This window comes from Pimephales promelas, chromosome 7, assembly GCF_988280905.1.
Source record: "Pimephales promelas chromosome 7, fPimPro1.hap1.1, whole genome shotgun sequence".
In the NCBI taxonomy this organism is placed as follows: domain Eukaryota; kingdom Metazoa; phylum Chordata; class Actinopteri; order Cypriniformes; family Leuciscidae; genus Pimephales; species Pimephales promelas.
The window spans coordinates 37129735-37152593 of NC_142775.1; the positions used below are offsets into that span (position 1 = coordinate 37129735).

At 35.8% G+C, this 22859-nt stretch overlaps 1 protein-coding gene across 6 annotated transcripts in view; it reads left to right on the plus strand.

Annotated features, from left to right (window-relative positions):
• Positions 1-22783, plus strand: part of lrp2a (low density lipoprotein receptor-related protein 2a) — a 113398-nt gene extending 90615 nt beyond the window's left edge. For 5 of the 6 annotated variants that reach the window (XM_089133419.1, XM_089133421.1, XM_039683438.2 and 2 more), the window contains 21 exons: positions 702-818; positions 1085-1201; positions 1902-2039; positions 3561-3683; positions 3830-3958; positions 4095-4226; positions 5547-5678; positions 8335-8478; positions 8805-8970; positions 9080-9208; positions 11742-11962; positions 12034-12213; positions 14854-14973; positions 15168-15258; positions 16182-16249; positions 16416-16533; positions 18172-18298; positions 19191-19298; positions 19412-19531; positions 20161-20232; positions 21945-22783. In XM_089133419.1, coding sequence (XP_088989545.1) covers positions 702-818; positions 1085-1201; positions 1902-2039; positions 3561-3683; positions 3830-3958; positions 4095-4226; positions 5547-5678; positions 8335-8478; positions 8805-8970; positions 9080-9208; positions 11742-11962; positions 12034-12213; positions 14854-14973; positions 15168-15258; positions 16182-16249; positions 16416-16533; positions 18172-18298; positions 19191-19298; positions 19412-19531; positions 20161-20232; positions 21945-22115 — 2723 coding nt within the window. In that variant the 3' untranslated portion in view covers positions 22116-22783. Of the gene's footprint in view, positions 1-701; positions 819-1084; positions 1202-1901; positions 2040-3560; positions 3684-3829; positions 3959-4094; positions 4227-5546; positions 5679-8334; positions 8479-8804; positions 8971-9079; positions 9209-11741; positions 11963-12033; positions 12214-14853; positions 14974-15167; positions 15259-16181; positions 16250-16415; positions 16534-18171; positions 18299-19190; positions 19299-19411; positions 19532-20160; positions 20233-21944 lie in introns of those variants that run through there. The other variant, XM_089133422.1, reaches the window with a different exon arrangement.
• Positions 22784-22859: the final 76 nt, after the last annotated feature.

Genomic DNA, 22859 nt, shown 5'->3' on the forward strand with positions numbered 1-22859 from the left:
AATCCCGGACAGACTTATCACGGATACTCACTAGTAGCCTAGACTTGTTGTTTAACTACTGCGCTCTGTTACCGGTAGGCGTGGCCTCCTAGGGCAGCGAAGCAAGTGCATTCTGGGAGTTGTTGTCTTTCATCCACATAAGCCAAAAATAAATTTTCTGGCTTTTCTCAGTCTAGAAAGCTCCAAATTAAAAAATAATTTCACATTTCTTCTACATAAATGACCCATTTTAAATAAATTTTTCCAGAGGTGAAGGATCCCTTTAAAGAGAAACGACTCAGCAATGGTGTCAACTTATGAATTTGCACTTGGTTTGTCTTAAAGCAGATTAAAAACACCACAAAGACAAATAAACAGCATTAAAAGCTTGATTTTCACTTTTTTCTCGGTTATACGAATGTTAAAGGATCATTCTATTTCATCATTTTGAAAAACATTATGGGAGCATTACTTTTGAATGTTCTCTGGCACAATTAGTACCATTTCAATGCACAAAATTGTTGTTTTGTTTGTTCAATAATAATGTTACCACAGTTAAGAAGGTTTTAAGCATTCTCCTTTTCTTCATGCTTAAGAACGCCCCTTACTTGTGGTAAATCACTGTGACCAACAGCCGCTTGGGCCTTATTGCTTTATTGTCCCGTCTGCCTTTTATGTATGTTCATGTGTGTCTGATTGACACGCTTCTAATGCGTCCACAGCCCCTCGTCCGTGCACTGAGAGCGAGTACCGCTGCGACAACCTGCACTGCATTCCTGACCGCTGGGTGTGCGACCATGACAACGACTGCGAGGACAACTCTGACGAGAGAGACTGTGGTGAGTGAAAGAAAAGAAGAGACAGCAGAAAGGAAAGGCCATCAAAAGACAGATGGAGAGAGAAAGAGTGTGGCCGTGGCACTAGCCACCATGTTCAACATCATAATACTGGCTTTTTATTGCAGATTGATCCTCAGTGGGTGATATCTCAATGCATTTGTGCGCCTGGATACCTTGTGAATGACTTACAGGAAGTGTGCATAATTCATTCTCCATGGAGGATTGAGAGAGTTTGGCTTTATTCTTTGTGGATGAATGTGTTTCAGAGCTGCGGACCTGTCACCCGGGTTACTTCCAGTGCAGTAGCGGCCACTGCATCTCTGAGCGCTTCAAATGTGACGGCAACGCCGACTGTCTCGACTTCACCGATGAAAGCTCCTGTCGTGAGTGTGCCGTGTTATTTTTATCTATTTTAATTCTGAAAATGCACCTGAGAACTTATATTGTAGCGCCCTCTAGAGTCCAAAAGGGTTGTGCATCTGTAACTGTTCCCATTGGTTTGGGAACTAGGGAATATCTTGGCCTTGGAAACTCATGGAAATTTTACACATTGATTAAAGATTACAAAGACAAACTTACACGGATGAGTCATTCACAATAATATCAGCAACCTGTTGAGCAGCATTCCTGTAGCTTAAACACTAGCAATGCCAAAGTCCTGGGTTTAGTCCAACTGAAGTCAAGTCACCTTATTAACATCAAATATAAGCCACATTAAAATTCTGTTGTGAAGAAATCTAAAAAGTCAATAGTGTAATTATTCAGCTCAAGTCCTGTGTTGGTTCAGTTTAGTTCGATCATTATGAAATGAGTTTAATTTAGCTCTAAGTAGCACTACAGAAGACAAAAGTTTAGTTATTCAGCTCTTTGAATAATATTATTGAATATTTAAGTGTCTTTTCTTTTAAACCCCAACTGAGAAAGCCCGAGACGACTGTGACACGGAACCCAAATCAAAAGATGATTGTTTGAATGCAATGTTAGATGCTTTCATATGCCAAATGCTAAATGTATTATGGAAATTTATGTTGTGTGTGTGTGTGTGTGTGTGTGTGTGTGTGTGTGTGTGTGTCCACATTTCAGCCGCACGCTACCCGAACAGCACCTACTGTCCACCCTTCCTGTTTGAGTGTAGGAACCACGTGTGTGTGCAGCAGCACTGGATATGTGACGGAGATAATGACTGTGGGGATAATTCAGATGAGGAACTACATCTCTGCTGTGAGAAACACATCTATCTATCTATCCATCCAATCAAGCACATTCATCCATCCATCCATCCATCCATCCATCCATCCAATCAATCACATTCATCCATCCATCCATCCATCCATCCAATCGATCACATCCATCCAATCGATCACATCCATCCATCCAATCAATCACATTCATCCATCCAATCGATCACATCCATCCATCCAATCAATCACATTCATCCATCCATCCATCCATCCAATCGATCACATCCATCTATCCAACCATTCAATCGATCACATCTATCCATCCATCCAATCGATCACATCCATCCATCCAGTCGATTCCATCCAATTGATCACATCCATCCATCCAGTCGATTACATCATCCATCCATCCAATCAATCACATTCATCCATCCATCGATCAATCCATCACATCCATCTATCCAACCGTTCAATCGATCACATCCATCCATCCAGTCGATTACATCATCCATGCATCCATCCTCCAATCGATCACATTTATCCATCCAATCAATCACATCCATCCAATCGATCACATCCATCCATCAAATCAATCACATCCATCCAATCGATCACATCCATCCAATCGATCACATCCATCCTCCAATCGATCACATTTATCCATCCAATCGATCACATCCATCCAATCGATCACATCCATCCAATCGATCACATCCATCCTCCAATCGATCACATTTATCCATCCAATCAATCACATCCATCCAATCGATCACATCCATCCATCAAATCAATCACATCCATCCAATCGATCACATCCATCCAATCGATCACATCCATCCTCCAATCGATCACATTTATCCATCCAATCGATCACATCCATCCAATCAATCACATCCATCCAATCGATCACATCCATCCATCCAATCGATCACATCCATCCAATCGATCACATCCATCCATCCAATCGATCACATCCATCCATCGATCCATCCAATCGATCACATCCATCTATCCATCCGTTCAATCGATTACATCATCCATCCATCCATCCAATCGATCACATCCATCCTCCAATCGATCACATCCATCCTCCAATCGATCACATCCATCCTCCAATCGATCACATCCATCCTCCAATCGATCACATCCATCCTCCAATCGATCACATCCATCCATCCATCCATCCAATCGATCACATCCATCCATCCAATCGATCACATCCATCCATCCATCTAATGAAGCATCACATCCATGCAATCGATCACATCCATACATCCATCCAAATGATGACATCCAATCACATCCATCCAATTGATCACATCCACCCATCCATCCAATCAATCAATCACATCCATCCAATCGATCACATCCATCCATCCAATCGATCACATCCATCTATGCTATGTAAACCTTGAAAAGTGCATAAAGCCTATCCAACCAGTATATTTTTAGTATAATTTGCAAGTATATCAGCTATATAACCCAATAAAAGTCAACCTTTGGCATTTTAAATGTAGAACAGTTTTAGCACGCACAAACGTCACGTGTCTTGTCTCCTCAGTGGACATCTCATGTGATCCTCCATTCCGGTTCCGTTGTGATAACACGCGCTGCATCTACAGTCACGAGCTCTGCAATTCTATAGATGACTGCGGTGATGGGACCGATGAGAGGGCGGAGCATTGTGAGTGATGCTCAATCAACAGATTTTCACATCACACAGACTAGCATTTATGATGCCGACTATATGTAATTTGTACCTGTTTATACCTTTTTAATTCCTAAAATTCTATTGAAACTGTGGCGTGTTTTGTGTGAATGATTGCTCAGGTGTGACTCCCACACACGGACCCTGCTCTGCAGATGAGTATAAATGTGGAAATGGTCACTGCATTCCTCTGCAGTACGCCTGCGACGACTATGACGACTGTGAAGACCAGACCGATGAGCTCGGCTGCTGTGAGTTTTGTTCATTTACTCACCCTTATGTTCTTCTTTCTTGCATGAACAAAACCGGATGATGATTTCTACTAACAAACTCCAAAAAGGACAAAAAATCTTGTTTTTGTAACATTTCTTCATCTCTCTTTGTTAGACCACGGCCATGCGCGCTCATGCAGTGAGAATCTGTGTGAGCATAACTGTACAGATTTGTCGACCGGAGGCTTCATTTGCTCTTGTAGATCTGGATATAAACCTAACCCGGAGGATAAGAACACCTGCGATGGTTGGTGATGTCATCTTAATACTTTCTTTATTAGAAGACCTCAATATTTACAATAAAACAGGCTTATATAGAGGCATTCCTGAAGCCAGCCAGGACAACGGGAACTCCTGCAGGGGTTTCAGCGACTGATCTGTTTTAAAACTCAAATCACAATTCCTTTTTTTATACTCTGTCCTTTTCATGGAATCTTTTCTGTCTGGATGAGAGCAACATAAGAAGTTTATGTATACTTATATATATATATAATCTACTCTGTTTTTCTGAATTAACGAGTTAATTATCTGATAATTACGAGATCATTTTTCATGGGAAAAAAGTTTTTCCTCTGTTTTTCTGAATTAACGAGTTAATTATCTCAGAATTATGAGATCATTTTTCATGGAAAAAAAAAAACGTTTTTGTTCTGTTTTTCTGAATTTCTGAGTTTTTGAGATAATCAAGTCATAAATTCAGAAAAACAGAGCAAAACTTTTTTTCCATGAAAAATTATCTTGTAATTCTGAGATAATTAACTCGTTAATTCAGAAAAACAGAGTAGATTTTTTTTATTCAAATGAATGCAATACGCTTCCTTCCGTAGCAAAAATTTAATATTTTTGCTTTTTTTTTCACACAACCATCACCAAAACTTTGTGTAGCTACAGGCCAATTTGCACGTTTACATACTTTTTTCAAAACTTAATTTCAAAACCTAACAATACAAAAACACAAGTTAAATAAATAATTAATAAATCATTTATTTAACTGTAATTTGGTGCTTTTGTTCAGTGATACTATACTGAAATATATTCCAAAGCTAAAACAATTAGATGTAGCTGAACACTTACACAGGTGTTACAATTTTATTTCTCGCTTTTTCAATTTCACTACCATCTACACAAAAGGGAAACACTTAAATAATTTCCTACTGTGACATAAACATGGACCACATAACATGCAATGCAGTGAATTTGAAACAGTAGAGAACACTTCTTGTTTTGTAAAGGTATTTTAACTACATAAGAAAACCTATGCTACCTGTTGTTAGCACTTAGCAGGTCATTGTTTTATAGTAGTATAATAGTAATATATAGTAAAGTGTGTTTGCTGGGTGACAACCTTTGCCAGTGTTATGGAAGAATGAGTTGATTTGAGACGGAAATGAAGTGTTTTGGTAGTTTTATTATGAATATGAATTGAACTGCTGAAAGTTAGTTAGGAGAACTGTGTGAAAGGTCTTGAGAAATGTGGAAAGGTCTTGAGAAATGTGTCCCAGCGATTGTTAAAAAAAAAAAAAAAACATTGAATGTGTAATGTGAAGTGTTTTGTCCCCGTCTGCAGACGTAAATGAGTGTGAGATTTATGGGACGTGCCCGCAGCAGTGCAGGAACACTAAAGGCACTTATGAGTGTTTCTGCGCTGAAGGCTTTCGATCGGTGGGAGAGCAGCCAGGAGTCGAATGCGCCGCTGAGGGTGAGGCCTGCAGTTTTATTATTTTTCTCTGGATTTATTTATCCTCTTTTTTACCTTCTATGGCCTCTTATACCGTTATTCTGCCAGGGGCTCTTTCTAATCCTTTCGATATCTGCATATTTCACCTTTGTCATTTGTAGCATTCAATGCATTTGTTTATAAAACCTAGTGAACTAGTAAAAGTGTTGCCAGATTGGAAATATCCAAGTATCGTACCAGACGCTCAAAATTATCCTATTTGGAAGAAAATTATCGTACACGAGCCAAACTGTTGAGAGGGGGGTCAAAACTATCGTACAAATACGATAATTATCGTACGTCTGGCAACACTGGCTAGTAACACTCACAAATCACATCTTCCAAAATCCGAAAAATATACACAAAGTGCGCTTTCTGTTTATTTCAATAACATTTACAAATTTTGTGTCGCTTTAAAGAGCCTATATTTAGCCTGATGGCTAAGACGCACTATTTTGTTATTGTAGCCTATCCTATCTTTATATCCTCCTGAGGCCCAGACGGTTTATTTCTTCTTCATGTAATCACATTGTTAAGAGCATAAGAAACAAATGAAAAAAAAAAGATATTTTATTCATATGTTATGCTATGACCTCTGTAGTGGACACCAGGACTCGATTGTTTCAAAAATAAAAATGACATGAAATTATATATAGGCAAAAATAATGGCAATATTTGAAAATCGATAATTATTATTAATAATATTTGTTTAAATTACATTGATATCTAAATTTATGTCAACCTAGACTTTCAAACATCAAAATGTATTTTATTAATATGCATTTGTGTACAAAATGACATATAAACATTGTTTCCTATTGTTTTTTGCCTGGAAACTCTTCCAACACACTTGCGTGTCACGTGAAAAATAGGCGTCAGTTCTATTTCTAGCATACACACATTTTCCGCGCGGCTCTAACCTGTTAACACGAGAGCTGAAATAAAAACGGACAAAAGGGATACTCCACTTTTTTGGGAAATAGGCTCATTTTACAACTGCCCCAGAGGTAAACAGTTGAGTTTTACCGTTTTCGAATGTATTCAGTCGATTTTCTGATATTTAGAAGAATATCAGTAACCAGACAGTCTCTGGTCTCATTGACTTCCATAGTATACTATGGAAGGAAATCGACTACAGAAACAGTTGGGTAAAGCCCAACTGTTTAACTCTGGGGGAGTGGTTAAATGAGCCTATTTCCAAAAAAAGTGGAGTATCCCTTTAAGGTGCAGTCACATTAGCAAAAAATGTTGCTACGTTTTTCAGCCAAAATGGTCAATCGTCTATTTTCAATCCACCAAATTATTAATGTAAGAGCGGGTGTGGGCATTTGTAACTTGAATGTGTCTGGCTTCCAGTGTCATTCGTTTCCAGTTATTTTAGCTGTACAAAAACAATACGTTATACTGCTTGATATTGCAAACTGGTATACAATTTTAATTAATTATCGTAATCTGGGAAAAAACCCAGACAACTTCCGGCAAATTTAGATTTGCTCTGAAAGTTAGTCTGGCAAAGAGCTCATTCAAGCCCATTTCCAATCCGTCGATATCACGGCACCAATCAGAAACGTTGGGGCGGGCTTTACACGATGACGACAGCGCTGGGATTTTGAAGCAGATTTTGTAGCCTACATTACAAAGATGGATGCCGCCGTCGAACATCACTAGTTCGAATCAGCTATCGCGTCTGTTTTAAGCGATTTGAACGTTTCCTTTTTGTTAAAAACCGAGCAAAGAACAACACTCGGAGTGCATACGTCACCTCCTTCATCCCTCTGGGGTGCGTTTCCCGAAAGCATCGTTAGCCAACTATGGTCGTAAGTTCCGTCGTTATCAGCATAGTTCAACGAGTCGGTGTTTCCCGAAACCATCGTTCCAACGAACATTCGCAAACAGCATCGCAAAGTTGTGTGGTTTGAACGACAGCTCTCGACCTATGGTTAGAGGCATCGTTTCTATATTGCATGACATTTGGAGGTAATAAATCCTTATCTTGAGCAAAATAAGCAAGCTGACATTCAGTACAACCGGTGTCTTTTATTTAGAATACATACAAATGGAATTTACGTATTTTAGGTTGTCAAAAGATTTAAAGTACCGTGTTTGAAGAGTGCGCATGTGCGAACGTGCTCTACTATGTAAGAACGAGCCAAATATTGAGTCTGGTAATAAAGCAAAATAACTGAGAACAATTAGAAATAGTCCTCAGATGACATGTCTGTAATTTATATTAACAAATCTAGCATTAATTGGATCTCAAACAGTTTCATTCAAAGTAGTTATTACTCTACCACGTGCGAAACCAACGTGGTTGAACGATACTTTGCGACAATGGGTTTCGGGAAACAGTCGTGACTAGCTAGTTGATTTTTCCAAGGATGCATCGTACTATGGTAGTGAATCAGCGAACTACGTCGTTGTACGGGAAATGCACCCCTGATTGGTTTTAGGTCTATCCGCGACGTCCGATGGTGACGCCCCTCTGGAAATGATTTGTCTATGACGCTTTGCCAGACCATTACTTAGAATGGTCTGGTTTTAACCAGGCTAAAGCAGACAGGGTGTGCCGTCATAATTCAATGTATCCCTTTCTCACTCTCCTGTCGTTTCTTTTGTTTTCTGCTTCTTTTATCCTCAGGAAATCCTCCCGTGCTGCTATTGCCTGATAATGTGCGCATCCGTCGCTTTAACCTCTCGTCTGCACAGTACTCTGATTACCTGGATAATGCAGAGCACATTCAGGCACTGGACTACCTGTGGGACCCAGAAGGCCTCGGTCTCAGTAAGGCACTCTTCATGGGATATCCCACCAATATCACTTATGTTTTGATGCAGATGCAGCACGAGGAAGCATAATTTACGGCACAATAAAACAGGAATACAATTATTCCTCTATAGAGGAATACACTTTTTGTTTTTTTCCAAATTTGCTTCAAGTTAACATTGCGAATCATCTCGGTGCTTATTAGTTTGTGACTTGAAATCTTTATTGAAGAATGTCCATACCATACCGCCCTAAGTTCCTGAACACATGTTGCATCTTCTTGTTTCTATAATCAGGTTTATGAATGCAAACTGAAGCATAATTGTGATGAAACTGATTTTCAGGTATAGTGTACTGGACGGTGTTGGGACGAGGCTCTGAGTTCGGCTCGATCAAGAGGGCATATATGACCACGTTTGATGACCATGGGAATAATCCTGTAAAGGAGGTGGACCTGGACCTCAGATACATCTCCAGTCCTGATGGCATTGCTGTGGACTGGATTGGACGGTTTGTGCACTGCTTTTAAACTTTACTTTACTTGAGGTCTGATGCAAACAGTTCCAGAAAAATACATATCTATATCTGCTATGCTTTTTGTCTTTTCTGTTATATATAGCCATATTTACTGGACGGATGCTGGGACTAATAGAATCGAAGTGGCTAAACTGGATGGACGTTACAGAAAGTGGTTAATTCACTCTGATCTTGATCAGCCGGCTGCTATTGTGGTCAACCCTGGTCTAGGGTAAGAACATGAATATATAACTGCTCCCTTGGGATTGAAAAGAGATGCATGGTCATGAAAATCCTGTGCTCCAAAAAAATTATTTTCTCACGTTGTATTTTTGTCCTTTTTCCAGTACAACTATTTCAACAGTCTTAAATCAAGATACATTTACTTGAGATGCAAAATGACATAAGTTTCTGAAAAACTTATTAAAATGAATTGATTTATGCTTAAAATAAGAACAAATATCTGCCAATGGGATATGAAAAATAAAAGCTTAATTCAAAGGGAAAAATACTTTTTATTAGGGCTGCCAAACAATTAATCGCATCCAAAATAAAAGTTTGTGTTTACATAATATATGAGGGTGCACTGTGTATAATTATTTTATATATATAAATACACACACATGTTTGTATATATTTAAGAAATATTTTCATGCATATACTGTATATAGATTTATATATATAATTTAATGTTGTGTAGTATAAATATTAATGATATGTAAATATAAATATTTTATATATAAATAATATTTTTTTCTTAAATATATGTACATGCTTGTGTGTGTATTTATTAATATACAAAATAATTATACACAGTGCACCCACATATATTATGTAAACACAAACTTTTATTTTGGATGCGATTAATCATTTGACAGCCCTACTTTTTTTTATCTTATGTTATGTTTGCATCTCATTTAAATCTCTTAAATCTTGATTTAAGAATTTTTTTTATATTTATACGGAAAACAAGACAAAAATACTGATGAAAAACTTTTTTTACACTGTGAAAATATTTGGCAATTTTAAAATTGCGATTTTCAGGTCTGGAGAAGCCATGGTAATTATATAAACAAAAATATCTTTTAAGTTATGTTAAAGACATTTTTTTGTGCTAGATATTGCTCATTTGTTGAGCTTATGTAGAGATTTGTGAGTGAATTTTATTTTTGTACCGATTCTTGTCTATAAATAGTCAAATCAGTTCTCAATTTGGAGTGTTTTGTTAGTGAACTGCCTCTGGTTATCTTCGGGGTCTTTTTAACCCACAAATGACTTTTGGTCAAATTAAAAAACATTCTCTTTGTCCAAATGGTATGAAACTTTCTATGACACATAACACTGTCTAGATCTACCAAATATATATATATATATATATATATATATATATTGGAATGATATCTGTTTTTATGTTAGCGTGAAATCATCAAAATCAGAAACAACGCAGAAACAACGCAGATCACATAGACCGAAATAAAGTGGCACACTTCCAATGCAAAAAACATCCACAATGCACTCTCTCTCTCTCTCTCTCTCTCTCTCACACACACACACACACACACACAGGCATACATTTGTAAGGGTATTAAAAAAGTCTTATAATTTGTCAAATAAAATGCAGAATCACCACAAATATAAATTGGTGACACACAACGAAAATGTACACACATACACACACACAAATACATTCGTGAGGCTATAAAACTATAGAAGCTAACTGTTTTTTTTCTGTTTTTATGTAAAAAGCCTATTTAAATCAATATTTATTTATTTATAGAAATGTAAAAGATAGCAAAAGTACTCCAAAAACTGTACAAATGTTGAGTAAAAACATTAATAAACAGAGTAAAATTACATTTGTGAAATTATATATATATATATATATATATATATTAGGGCTGTGCAAAAATGAATTGCGATTAATCGCATCCAAAATAAAAGTCTGTGTTTACATAATATATTTGTGTGTGCTGTATATAATTATTTTGTATATATAAATACACACACATGCATGTATACATTTAAGAAAATGTGTTTTTCATAAATAAAATATTTATATTTATATAATATAGCTTATGTATTTATATATATATATACAGAATTTAAACACAAATAATTCTTAAATATATACATGCATGCATAGGTATTTATATATACAAAATAATTATATACAGCACACACAAATATATTATGTAAACACAGACTTTTATTTTGGATGTGATTAATCGCAATTAATTTTTGCACAGCCCTAATATATATATATATATATATATATATATATATATATATATTATACTGTTACAAAATGTAATGTTATTGTCTGGGGTCCCTGGAGACCCTGAAGATAATGAGTGTAGAGACAAATGAAGATAATACAAGGGTTAATAAAGTTGGGAGGAAACATTGAAAATGTATTGATCATCAATCTTAAAAAATAAAAGTTCTTATTGTCATTAATTGGTCCCATGAACAACTTTTAATGGCCAAATTACTCCGCACCGGCAGTACCTCACTTCTCAGACATCAATAGCTCCAACAGACACACTGATCCGACAAATTATCTGTTGCCGTCTGTCAGTTTGAATTGGCTTTAATATCCATGAAACCTTTCCGTTTCACAAAACGTTATTTATAGTGGAATTTTTTGTTTTGTTTTAACCTTTAACCTCCCTTTTGTAACCTTTATTTTTAAGAGTGTAAGCTGTGGGAGCCCTGGTCCGTCAGAACTCATGCTGTGCTGTTGTTGTCATTGATGTATATTATAGGAAGATGTTCTGGACCGACTGGGGCAGAAAGCCCAAGATTGAGGTGGCCTGGATGGATGGGCAGCACAGAGAGGTGCTGTTAGAGGAAGATCTGGGCTGGCCTACTGGTTTAGCTTTGGACTACCTGAATGAAAACCGGATCTACTGGTGTGACTCAAAAGAGAACATCATTGAGTCCATGAAAGTGGATGGAACGGACCGGCAAATTATCATATCAGGAGGTGAGACACTGGAGCACGAGACCGGGACATCTTTTGAATGGCCGTCGTTCACACGTTTGTTTTCATTCCAGACATCGGGCATCCCTACAGTCTGGATGTGTTCGAGGGCCATGTGTACTGGACGACTAAAGAAAAGGGAGAGGTGTGGAAAAAAGATAAGTTTGGGAAAGGAGACAAGGTGAAGGTGTTGACCATAAACCCCTGGCTGACTCAAGTACGCATCTACCAACAGCACCGACATAACCACTCGGGTGAGGCAACAAAGAAATGCGATGCTTATACAAGGCTATAATGAACATATTCCAACATTAGATCACAATTATAAGTTATTGGAAACACTCGTTGGTGGTTTAAAGTGAGTTTTCAGTAAATGCATAGTATTAACTGTATACATTGTCTTATGTAGTTGAGACACCCCTCGCTGCAGCCTGTAGCACGATGACATAGCTGGATGGTCCAATACGTAGTGGACACTGCAACGTAATATACTGCTTTAACAATTTAGATTGTTTCAAAGCAGCTTTACATATAATTTAATGTAACAGAGATTAATTGGGCTTTAAAGCGGGTCGTGAATAATGTTATTTTCCTGCTAAAGTTAGCTTTGATTCACTTCTGTCGAAATGATCATTTTGTTATTAAATTATGGGAGACACCGTTCTCTCTAGTCTAAACAGACTTTAAACGCGATCCTGTGATAAACGCTGATGGCACATGCACATTAAAAATTGATATTGTAGAGAGTAGAGAGTTGGTGAACAATCGCACATTGATCTTCCAAGAATACATTTAAATATAAATGGTCACGACGAGTAGGCTATGGAAGCTCTTTTCATTTTTTTTTTTTAAAGAATAATTGCGACTTTTCCTTACAATGGCGAGTATATATTTCGCATAGGTATAGCCTACTTTATTTCTCAGAATTGTGAGATATCAGAATTGCGTGAAAGAAAGCCTCAATCGCATGTTATAAAGACAGAATTCCGTGAAATAAAGTCTAATGCGAGTTTATATCTCCCATTGCGAGTTATAAAGTCAAATTCTAAGGGAAAAAAATTTGGCTACTTATTTTTTAACCTCAGAATAGTTAAATATCTCACAATTCTGACTTTATAACACGCAATTGCGACTTTATATATCCCAATTTGCGTATTATAAAGTCAGAATTTCAAGTAGCCTCGCAATTGCTAGTTTATATCTCATAATTATGACTTAATAACACGCAATTGCGACTTTATATCACGCAAATCTGACTTGATAACACACATTTGGGACAATAAAAAGATAAAAAGTCTGACTGGTGAAATAAAAAGTCGCAATTACCTTTTTTATTTCTCACTCATGTGGCGAAAACAAGCTTCCAGACATGTCTCACTGAACAGCAAATTAAGAGGAACCTTATAGCTTTTATTTAGTTTTTTTCCCCTACATCTGACAAGATTTAATTTCCTGATGCTGTTATTATTTTAGCATTTTCCTTTGAATGTTTACTGGTATTTTAAGATGTTTACAGTTGTACCTTTAAAATTACGGAGACAATTAGACTACTTTGACATTTTTTTGCTTCCACTCAAAGGCAAATATGAATAAAATAAAATTGCTTTATTTTAAAATGTTCTATATACACGCATTAAAAAATACTTCCGGTGCAAATGCTATTAATCTATCAAATGTAGGTTTAAAAACGTGATTTAAAATGTAAAATAACTGCATGCAGCCTATGTAGAGTGAATCTCGGATAAGCATCCCATTTATGTAAATAATGACTTATTAATCAATAATTGCTTTTAGTTTTGAACATCATCTCAGTACAATATTGAGCTTACATATCACTTAAAACCAATGCATGTGAATTATAATCCAGAGATCGGCACTGCGCATGCGTACATGACGTCACCTAAACACACCTCCATCCACTACGTATTGGACCATCCAGCTACGTCATCGTGCTACAGACTGCAGCGAGGACCTCTTGATGTAGTTTGATGAGGCGCAGATGTATTTTGTCAAAAGAGTTATCATAAATAATAAATATCATAAATCATAAACTCCATTTATAACACAATAGAGTTGTCATACATTTTTGGGGGGGAATAATCAGCAGAGGTGTGAAAGGTTTGTCGAGTGTGAACAATAGAAACATGAATTTGACACACCAGACATAGACAATAGACTGCAAGGGAGCTTACAGGGGGCAATATAAAAACACACACGAAAATATTTCATAAAATTCATATTTTTAGAGATAACATCTTCAGAATTGACATGAAGTATGACTGCACTTGTGGCTTTCTACACTACAACCACATCATTTTTTGATACATTTAAAATATATATTGTTAATATTTTTGTTTTATTATATATCTCCATATTAATAACAGTCAGAGTAATTTTGAGTCTTGAACTATAAACTTTCAAGTGTTGGCTAACTAATTATGTTGGTTATGTGTCTATTCAGAATGACTTAAATTAAAGCTCTTAAATTTAAACACAATTGTGCTGAAGGAGTGTTATTAGCAAATAAAATCTCATATCCTAGTATGAACAGTAAACGGTATATCACAATATAGTCGTTTTTGCTGGAAATTTGAAACATCGTTTCTATTTTATAAATTCATGTGTTAAAGCCTATATTTGCATAATTCATTGAATGAAATACTTAACAAATGAAAGGTACTCATTTATGTTATTATATGAATTTTGATGGAATATTATGATTAAAGGATAGATCATCTGACATTATTTATTGCCTAATTTAAAAGCAAAAAAGACTTCAACATATTACTATAAAATTGATAGTTACGAACCTTAATATAGGCTATATAAAATCACATCTTAGGTGAATTATTCAAAATACTGGTGGGTAAATGATTGCTGGCTTTCTCTTGCAGTGCTCAACCCCTGTCAGGACGTCTGCAGTCACCTGTGTTTGCTGCGGCCGGGTGGATACACCTGTGCCTGTCCCGAGGGAACCACGCTCCTCACCTTCAACAAGAATGAATGTGACGCCGGTAAGAGATGCACAGATTGGCCACATCACGTCCCATCAATCCTTTTCACAGTGTACATGCATGCGCTGCATCTAATACTGCATGATTTCATTATTGCCATGTGATGTTTTGAGAAGATGTGTGTGTTTGACTTGTCGTGATGTGATTGCATTGTGGTTGTGTTACATTATTATGTCATGCCTTCGCACCTGCAGCCATTGAGGCAGAGGTGTCCATGCCGCTTGCATGCAGATGCATGAACGGAGGAACGTGCTTTACTGATGAGGGAGGCCTGCCCAAGTGCAAGTGAGTGTGAACAAGTGTCTGACGCTCACCAAGGCTGCATTTATTTGATCCAAAATTAATGTTATTTTCAATATTGATATATTTTATTTACATAATTTATATACAGTATAAAAATGTCTGCTTTTTCAATGCCTTTTTTCTTTTTAAATATATACATTTAATTTATAAATATATAACATTAAAAATGTATTTAATATGAAAATATATAAGTGAATTATTTAAATATTTAAAAATTAGGGCTGTGCAAAAATTAATTGCGATTAATCGCATCCAAAATAAAAGTCTGTGTTTACATAATATATTTGTGTGTGCTGTATATAAGTATTTTGTATATATAAATACCTATGCATGCATGTATATATTTAAGAATTATTTGCGCTTAAATTCTGTATGTATATATATAAATACATAATCTATATTATATAAATATAAATACTATTTTATATATGAATAACACATTTTCTTAAATATATACATGCATGTGTTTGTATTTATATATACAAAATAATTATATACAGCACACACAAATATATTATGTAAACACAGACTTTTATTTTGGATGCGATTAATCGCAATTAATTTTTGCACAGCCCTATTAAAAATATAATAAAAATAATTTATTAAACTAAGCTGTTAAACTGTTGCAACATTTGAACACGTGAACGTATGGCTATTGTATTTCATGACATTTTTTCTGGAAAAAAAACTATTTACATTACAAAGGTACACAAGGTAAAAAATAATAAATGATTTTGGCCCCTATAAGGATATGGAAAAGGAAAATAATTATTTTAATTCCTTTTTTAGAGTGAAACTGGTGAAATGCAGTAAGTCTCAAATAGTAGGAAAAGAAGTCATTTTTCCAAAGAGATTTGAACCGAACTCTGGAGTGTGTCTAACAGATCAGTGTTTTTTCTCCTCAGGTGTCCATACGGTTACTCGGGGAGTTACTGTGAGATGGGGAAGTCTAGAGGCGCTCCTGCAGGGACAGGTACACACACTGTTATTGTTAATTAGTTAGGAGTAAACACCTCACACTGATGCTGTTAACTCTGATTTCAGAAGCTTTTCTTATTGCCAGCAAAGGAGCATGTTCATGTCAAATGAAGTGTAATGAGACTGCACTAATATATCTTCCATATTGTGTGTGTTTGTAGCTGTGACCGTCCTGTTAGCAGTGGTTATTATTCTGATTACTGGAGCTCTGGTTGTGGGACTTTTCCTCAACTACAGGCGCACCGGCTCTCTCATCCCGTCAATGCCTAAACTACCGAGGTACAACGCAAACACGCCACTCGACTGCATACAGTAGAAATGTATTTGAACAATTGAGCCACACTTACAGTAGAAACACATGACTTCTCTTTAACCAACCGGTCTCGTGCTTTTAGTGGATATATGAACAGTACATCTATTGTGAATCTACTCACCAAGGCTGCCTTTATTTGATCAAAAATACTGTAAAACAATTTAAAATAAGTGTTTTCTATTTTAATATATTTTAATAATTTCTTCAGTCTCAAGATCCTTCACAAATCATTATACAATGCTGATTTGCTGTTCAAGAAACCGTGATTTCAGGCTTCTTCGATGAATAGAAAGTATTTATTTAGAATAGAAATCTTTTGTAACATTATATATCTTAATTGTCACTTTTCTTGAATTTAATACGTTCTGGCTGAATATAAGCAATAATTTCTTGTTTTGAATGGTATACATGAGTTCAGATGCATAAGCCTCTAAATGCCATTTGAAATTTTCTTCTTGAATGATGATTTTTTATCAAACTTGTATATTTAAGTTCAGTAATTTCACTTAAATAACAATTAATAGGTAATTATCATTGCCATTTAAGTGAAATCACTGAACTTAAATATACAAGCTTGATAAAAATGATCATTCTAGAAGAAAATTTCAAATGGCACTTAGAGGCTTTTGCTTCTGAACTCTTCACATATACATGAATGGTTGATATTGATTTTTAATATTAAACCGTGAACTTTGCTAATAGCTTGTCACTATTACACAACATCAAAATTGCTAAAGATTTGATGGTTGCCGCCAATTAAAATTAATCTACTGTAGAGTTATGTCATTGAATATTCCTGATGTGACCCTGGATTGCAAAACCAGTCACAAGTAGCACGGCTATATTTTTCTTTTATGTCAAAAATCATTAGGATATTAAGTAAATATCTTGTTCCATGAAGATTTTTTGTAAATATATAAAACATTTCTTTTTATGAGTGAATGCAGCACATTCGCGAACATAAATGGACAAATTTAAAGACTATCCTCAGATTTCAGATTTTCAAATAAGTGTATCTCGGCTAAATATTGCCAAATCCTAACAAACCATACATCAATGGAAAGCTTATTTATTCAGCTTTCGGATTCTGTATAAATCTCAATTTTTAAAAAAATTACCCATGTGACTGGTTTTGTGGTCCAGGGTCACATTGCAATGACTTTGCTGGTGTTATCAAATTGTTATCAATTTTGCACTGCTTTTAATGTGCTTTTTATTTGGCTATGAAGTCTCCATGTCATAAGACTAAAATTAAGATCTTTCTGAGTCTCTGATTTAAACTTGAGCGGTGAAAGCACTGTGCAAGTTGCTTTAATTTCCTGTGAAATCATTAAAGGAATAGTTTACTTTACTTCATTTTTACTCACCCTCAAGTTGTTTCAAACCTGTGTGAATATCTTGCTTCTGCTGAAAAGAAAAGAAGATATTTTGAAGAATGTTGGTGACCAAACAGTTGACTTCCATAGTATTATTTTCCTATTATGGAAAATTATATGTCATTAAATATTAGATTTTTTTTAACATGTATTGTTATATTGATGCATATATTTTATTTATACTTATTATTCCAGTTATTTAGATTATTTCTCCACTGTTTTTCTTAGTCTGAGCAGCCTGGTGAAGTCGGGGGACACAGGAAATGGAGTGTCGTTTCATTCGGGCGACAATGTCACGATGGACCTGGAGCCTCAGACTCTGGGGGTGTCGTTCATCGACAGGGCCATGCAGATGGTAAATCTGGCCTTTTTTATAACTTGTGTCTCGTGAATTGTTAAGTAAACTCAGCACATTTTTCCTGAGGCGTAAAATCCCTGTTCGACCTTTTGACTTTGACCCTAGTGTTAATATTACATTATTTCCAGGATTTCTGCACTAGTTTCTCATGGGATTCCGCTGTATCATTAATCAAACCTGTGATTTTAAAAGATTTGTTCACTTTAAAAAAAAACTTTTGCTGATAATTTACTCACCCCCATGTCATCAAAGATGTCCACGTCTTTCTTTCTTCAGTCGAAAAGAAATTAAGGTTTTTGATGGAAACATTCCAGGATTTTTCTCCATATAATGGACACGACACCAGGCGATGAATAAGGGTCTTATCTAGGACCCTTCGAGTCATGACTCGAAAAAAGATTTTGATGAACGAGTTCGAACAGGAGAGTCACGAACGCTCATCACTTATAAGCTTATAAAACGTAAACTTTTTTATTTATTTTTGATTTGATTTTGATTTTATTTATTTTTTGTTTCGCTAGATAAGACCCTTATTCGTCGTCTGGTGTCGTTTAAAGCCCTTTCAAGCTGCACTGAAAGTGTCTTTTGGGCCTTGAACCGTTTGGTTCCCATTGAAGTGCATTATATGGAGAAAATTCTGGAATGTTTTCATCAAAAAATTTCTTTTCGACTGAAGAAAGAAAGACATGGACATCTTGGATTACATGGGGGTGAGTAAATTATCAGCAGTTTTTTTTAAAAGTGAACTACTCCTTTAATTCACCTGACTGGTATCGGTCTGTATTTAGCTGTGGGTCATAGCATTGGAAAACTATAGCAACTACTAAAGATATTTATGGAAGGTATTTTCTTTGTGTCTGATCTGGAATCTCTGTTTTTTTATTATTAGGATGAGAATTTTGCAGAATCTGGGAGGCAGCCAATCACATTTGAGAATCCTCTGTACTCAACTGCAGCCGGCCCATCCAGCGACCCAGCAGTAATACATGCTACACAGGTACATTTACTACTCGAATGCCTTTCATAACCTTCTAGACACTTCTGCAGTGTTAATCGAACATTTTAATTCTGAGCAAGGTCTTTAGTTTTGTTTTTCTGTGCTTCATACAGGTCACTGTGAACGTCAGTGGTGACCAGGTGGAGAATAAATTCTCAAACCCCATGTACCACACTCATAAACAACATGCAGTGGAAGTGAAGAGCGTACCTGCAGAGGAATTGACCACTCAGGTTAGGACATCTGAATTTTTGTCCTCAGTTGTACTCTCATACTCTGTGCGTGTGTGCGTGAGTATGTAGCCTGTGTATGTTTGTATGTTTTGTTTATGTATGTGTATGTTAGGATATAGGTTCATAGTTTTATATTTTTATTCTTTTAAAAAAAAAATGTTTTTCTCTATGCTGCTACAGTATCTGAAGAGGACTGCTGCAACAGAATTTTGTTGTATTGCATAGACAATAAAGATCTATGTAATCTATCTATCTAAAAGTTTTGCCAATTTTTCCATTGTAAATAGCTACATGCTAATAGTGATCAGACTGATCATGATCAAATTAAAAATTAACTTTAAATTAAATTAATTTTTAAAGATGGAAAATTCTAACTTATTTAAAAAAATGATAAAAACAAGTCTAAATGTGTTAACAACATGCATAATTAATGCTCAACACTCAATAAATGATGTTAGCATCTACTAGCTACGTGCTAAAACAGGCTAAGAACATGTAGTGAAGCATTAAAACATGTTAGCATCATATTAACTGTTAGCATTACGCTAAAACATGTTAATCATGTTAGCATCATGCTAGTAATAAGCCTAATGCATTATGACCATGTTTTATTTTATTTTATTACTCAGGAGTCCAAATGGAGCTTCTTTAAAAGAAAACTGAAGCCAAGCACAACATTTGAAAACCCTACTTATTCAGAGGTGAGCAACAAGACAAAGGAAACTTCAAATATAATATATTTGATTGCTTTTATAGCAGAACATCGAATGTACATTGACCACTTTTATAAGCACATTAAAATTGAGATTTGTGGCGTTATTGGAATGTAGTCATATTCTGACTATGTAAACATTTATAATTTCACTTGTCCAATATTAATACAACAGTAATTGAGTAAAACAAGAAACAGCTAGCCAAACGATCAAAGAAACGCTCACTCGAGTCCGAGTCGAGACCGACACCAAAGAGAGTCACGTCCGAGTCGAGACCAGAGAGGTTGGATAACCTAAGGTTGATATCTTAAAGATATCTTCAAGAATATGTAAAATATTTGGTGGTAACAATAAAATTGGCACCATACTCAAACAGTAAACCAAATATACCATGGACTCATGTACACTGTAATGGTAAAAAGGCCACATAGTGGTGGAAAGGTAATTTTATTATAATTATGACTTACAATTATTACAATCAGTAAGTGCTCTTTCCCATAACATTACTGCACACGAATTCTGTGTGGCTTTAATATGCAAACTGAATTAGGGATGATAAGGCAGACATTTTCAATACATAGTTGAGCTAAAGGCGCCACATTATATCTGACCTGGGTCCGGCTGCATTTGCGCGCCGCGAACGTTATAGTCTCAAGTCATGCGCAGTTGCGCACAAGAAAGTCAGCAATCATTGGAAGTTTCAATCAAACAACAATTTAAAGAAATATTAACATACAGTAATAATCATGACATATTTTGAATGGGACTCGGGAATAAGTCTGAGTCCTAATATGTTCGAGTACGAGTCAAAATGTACACGAGTCCATGACAAGACCGAGAATATTAAAACATTAAAATATGGTCTCGAGACCAAGTCCGAGCCTCGAGTACACAACACTGAATAATACACTTGCATTTTGACATTTTAGCGACTTACAGTTTAACCCTCAAACCGTATTCACTTTATAGCCCTTAATCCTGTAATTGTGGACAAATGTGGGCACAGAGGACTCAGGTGTGATCCTAATTTTTATTTATTATAAATGTTATCACTGTCTTCGATAAAATTTTGTCTCCATATTTATGGTGTTTTATTTTGGGGGTATTTTTTAATCTATGTACATTATCCTTATTTTTAAGTTTTATTTGTTTAATTTGTTTGAACTACATTTAAATATCATTCCAATAAGTTCTTAGAGCTAAAACCTAAAGATTAAGTGACTTTGCCGTCACCTGGTGTCTTATTTTGGCTTATTTTAGAATGCTCTTAATTACAGTTTTTCCCATTCATTTCTATGGGTGCCCATTTTTGACCCGAATACAAGATTAGGAGGGTGGTTTTTTCCACCCACTTAACATTGTAGAATCCAGTCAAAAAAAAAAAAAATGTGTGTGTTCAGGAGGCAAACTTAGGAAAAGTAGCCGAGTCTTGTACCGCTCAGATCAAGGGAAGTATTTTTAAAAATAAATCAAATCTATTTTGTCCACATTTGCCCAGAATACGGTTTTAGGGTTAAGAAAATCACAAGCAATTTGTCAAAGAGACAAATGTTAAATAGCTGCTCGAGAGGCGTTTCAAACAGACTTGCCTTAAAGAGACTTTGGTTTTAAGCAGAATATGGGTGTTAATCTGAGAATGATGTGCATGCGGTCCCTGATACTGTTAAAGTGGAAACGGTTTTTGCTCTTCCACGTGTCAGATGCAGGACGAGCCGACATCTGGAGCTGCAGACGCCAGCTCTTCATCACAGCCGTCTCCTTTCGTTCCTCCTCCCAAACCCCAGAAGCGAGAGAAACTCAGCGCCTATTCACCGACAGAGGACACCTTCAGAGACACGGCCAACCTGGTTAAAGAGGACAGTGAAATATGACCAACACACACGGGAAAAAATACAAAGAAACACTCCCTTTGCACAGAATCTATTTTTATATGCAGCCTGCATAAAACAGAAATCATTTTAAGATTATTTTTGACAAAAAAAGTATAGATGAGAATAGATGATGTTTGTATAGCCAACATAAAAGACACTTTGCCTTCTGATACTTTGTATGCCAATTCATGTTGTATGATTCTTTTTTTTATTATTATTGTGATGTCATATTTGTATATCTTTGCACTGATGCTGCTGAAGGAGAATGTTATGAATATTTTGTACATTTGTAAATTGAAAAGATTTTGTTTGATAATATCCTCTGGTCAGACATTATTTTGAAATAGATTATTACTTATTCCTGGAGATTCACACACAAAACACACACACATATGCCAATGTTACTGAGTAAAGTGCTTCGAGAGCCATCTGAGACTTTGCCATTTGATATGATTATTCTTAAGCGGTTTTCGCCACTGGAGAGCAAACACCACACATACAGTATACATCACTTATGTAGATATACCTCATTTGTGGAGCGGCCAGATTCAAGAGCAAAACGCCACAGTTTGTCTGAAATATCAGACCTACCGAGTGCAATTAAAGGAATAGTTCACCCGATAAAAGTTAAATATATGTCATAATTTACTCAACTAGACGTTCTCTATGTCAGGCTCCAAAAACAACCATAAAACTAGTCCATATTATGTATGCTTTTGTGAGGGGGACTGCCACTGAATATAT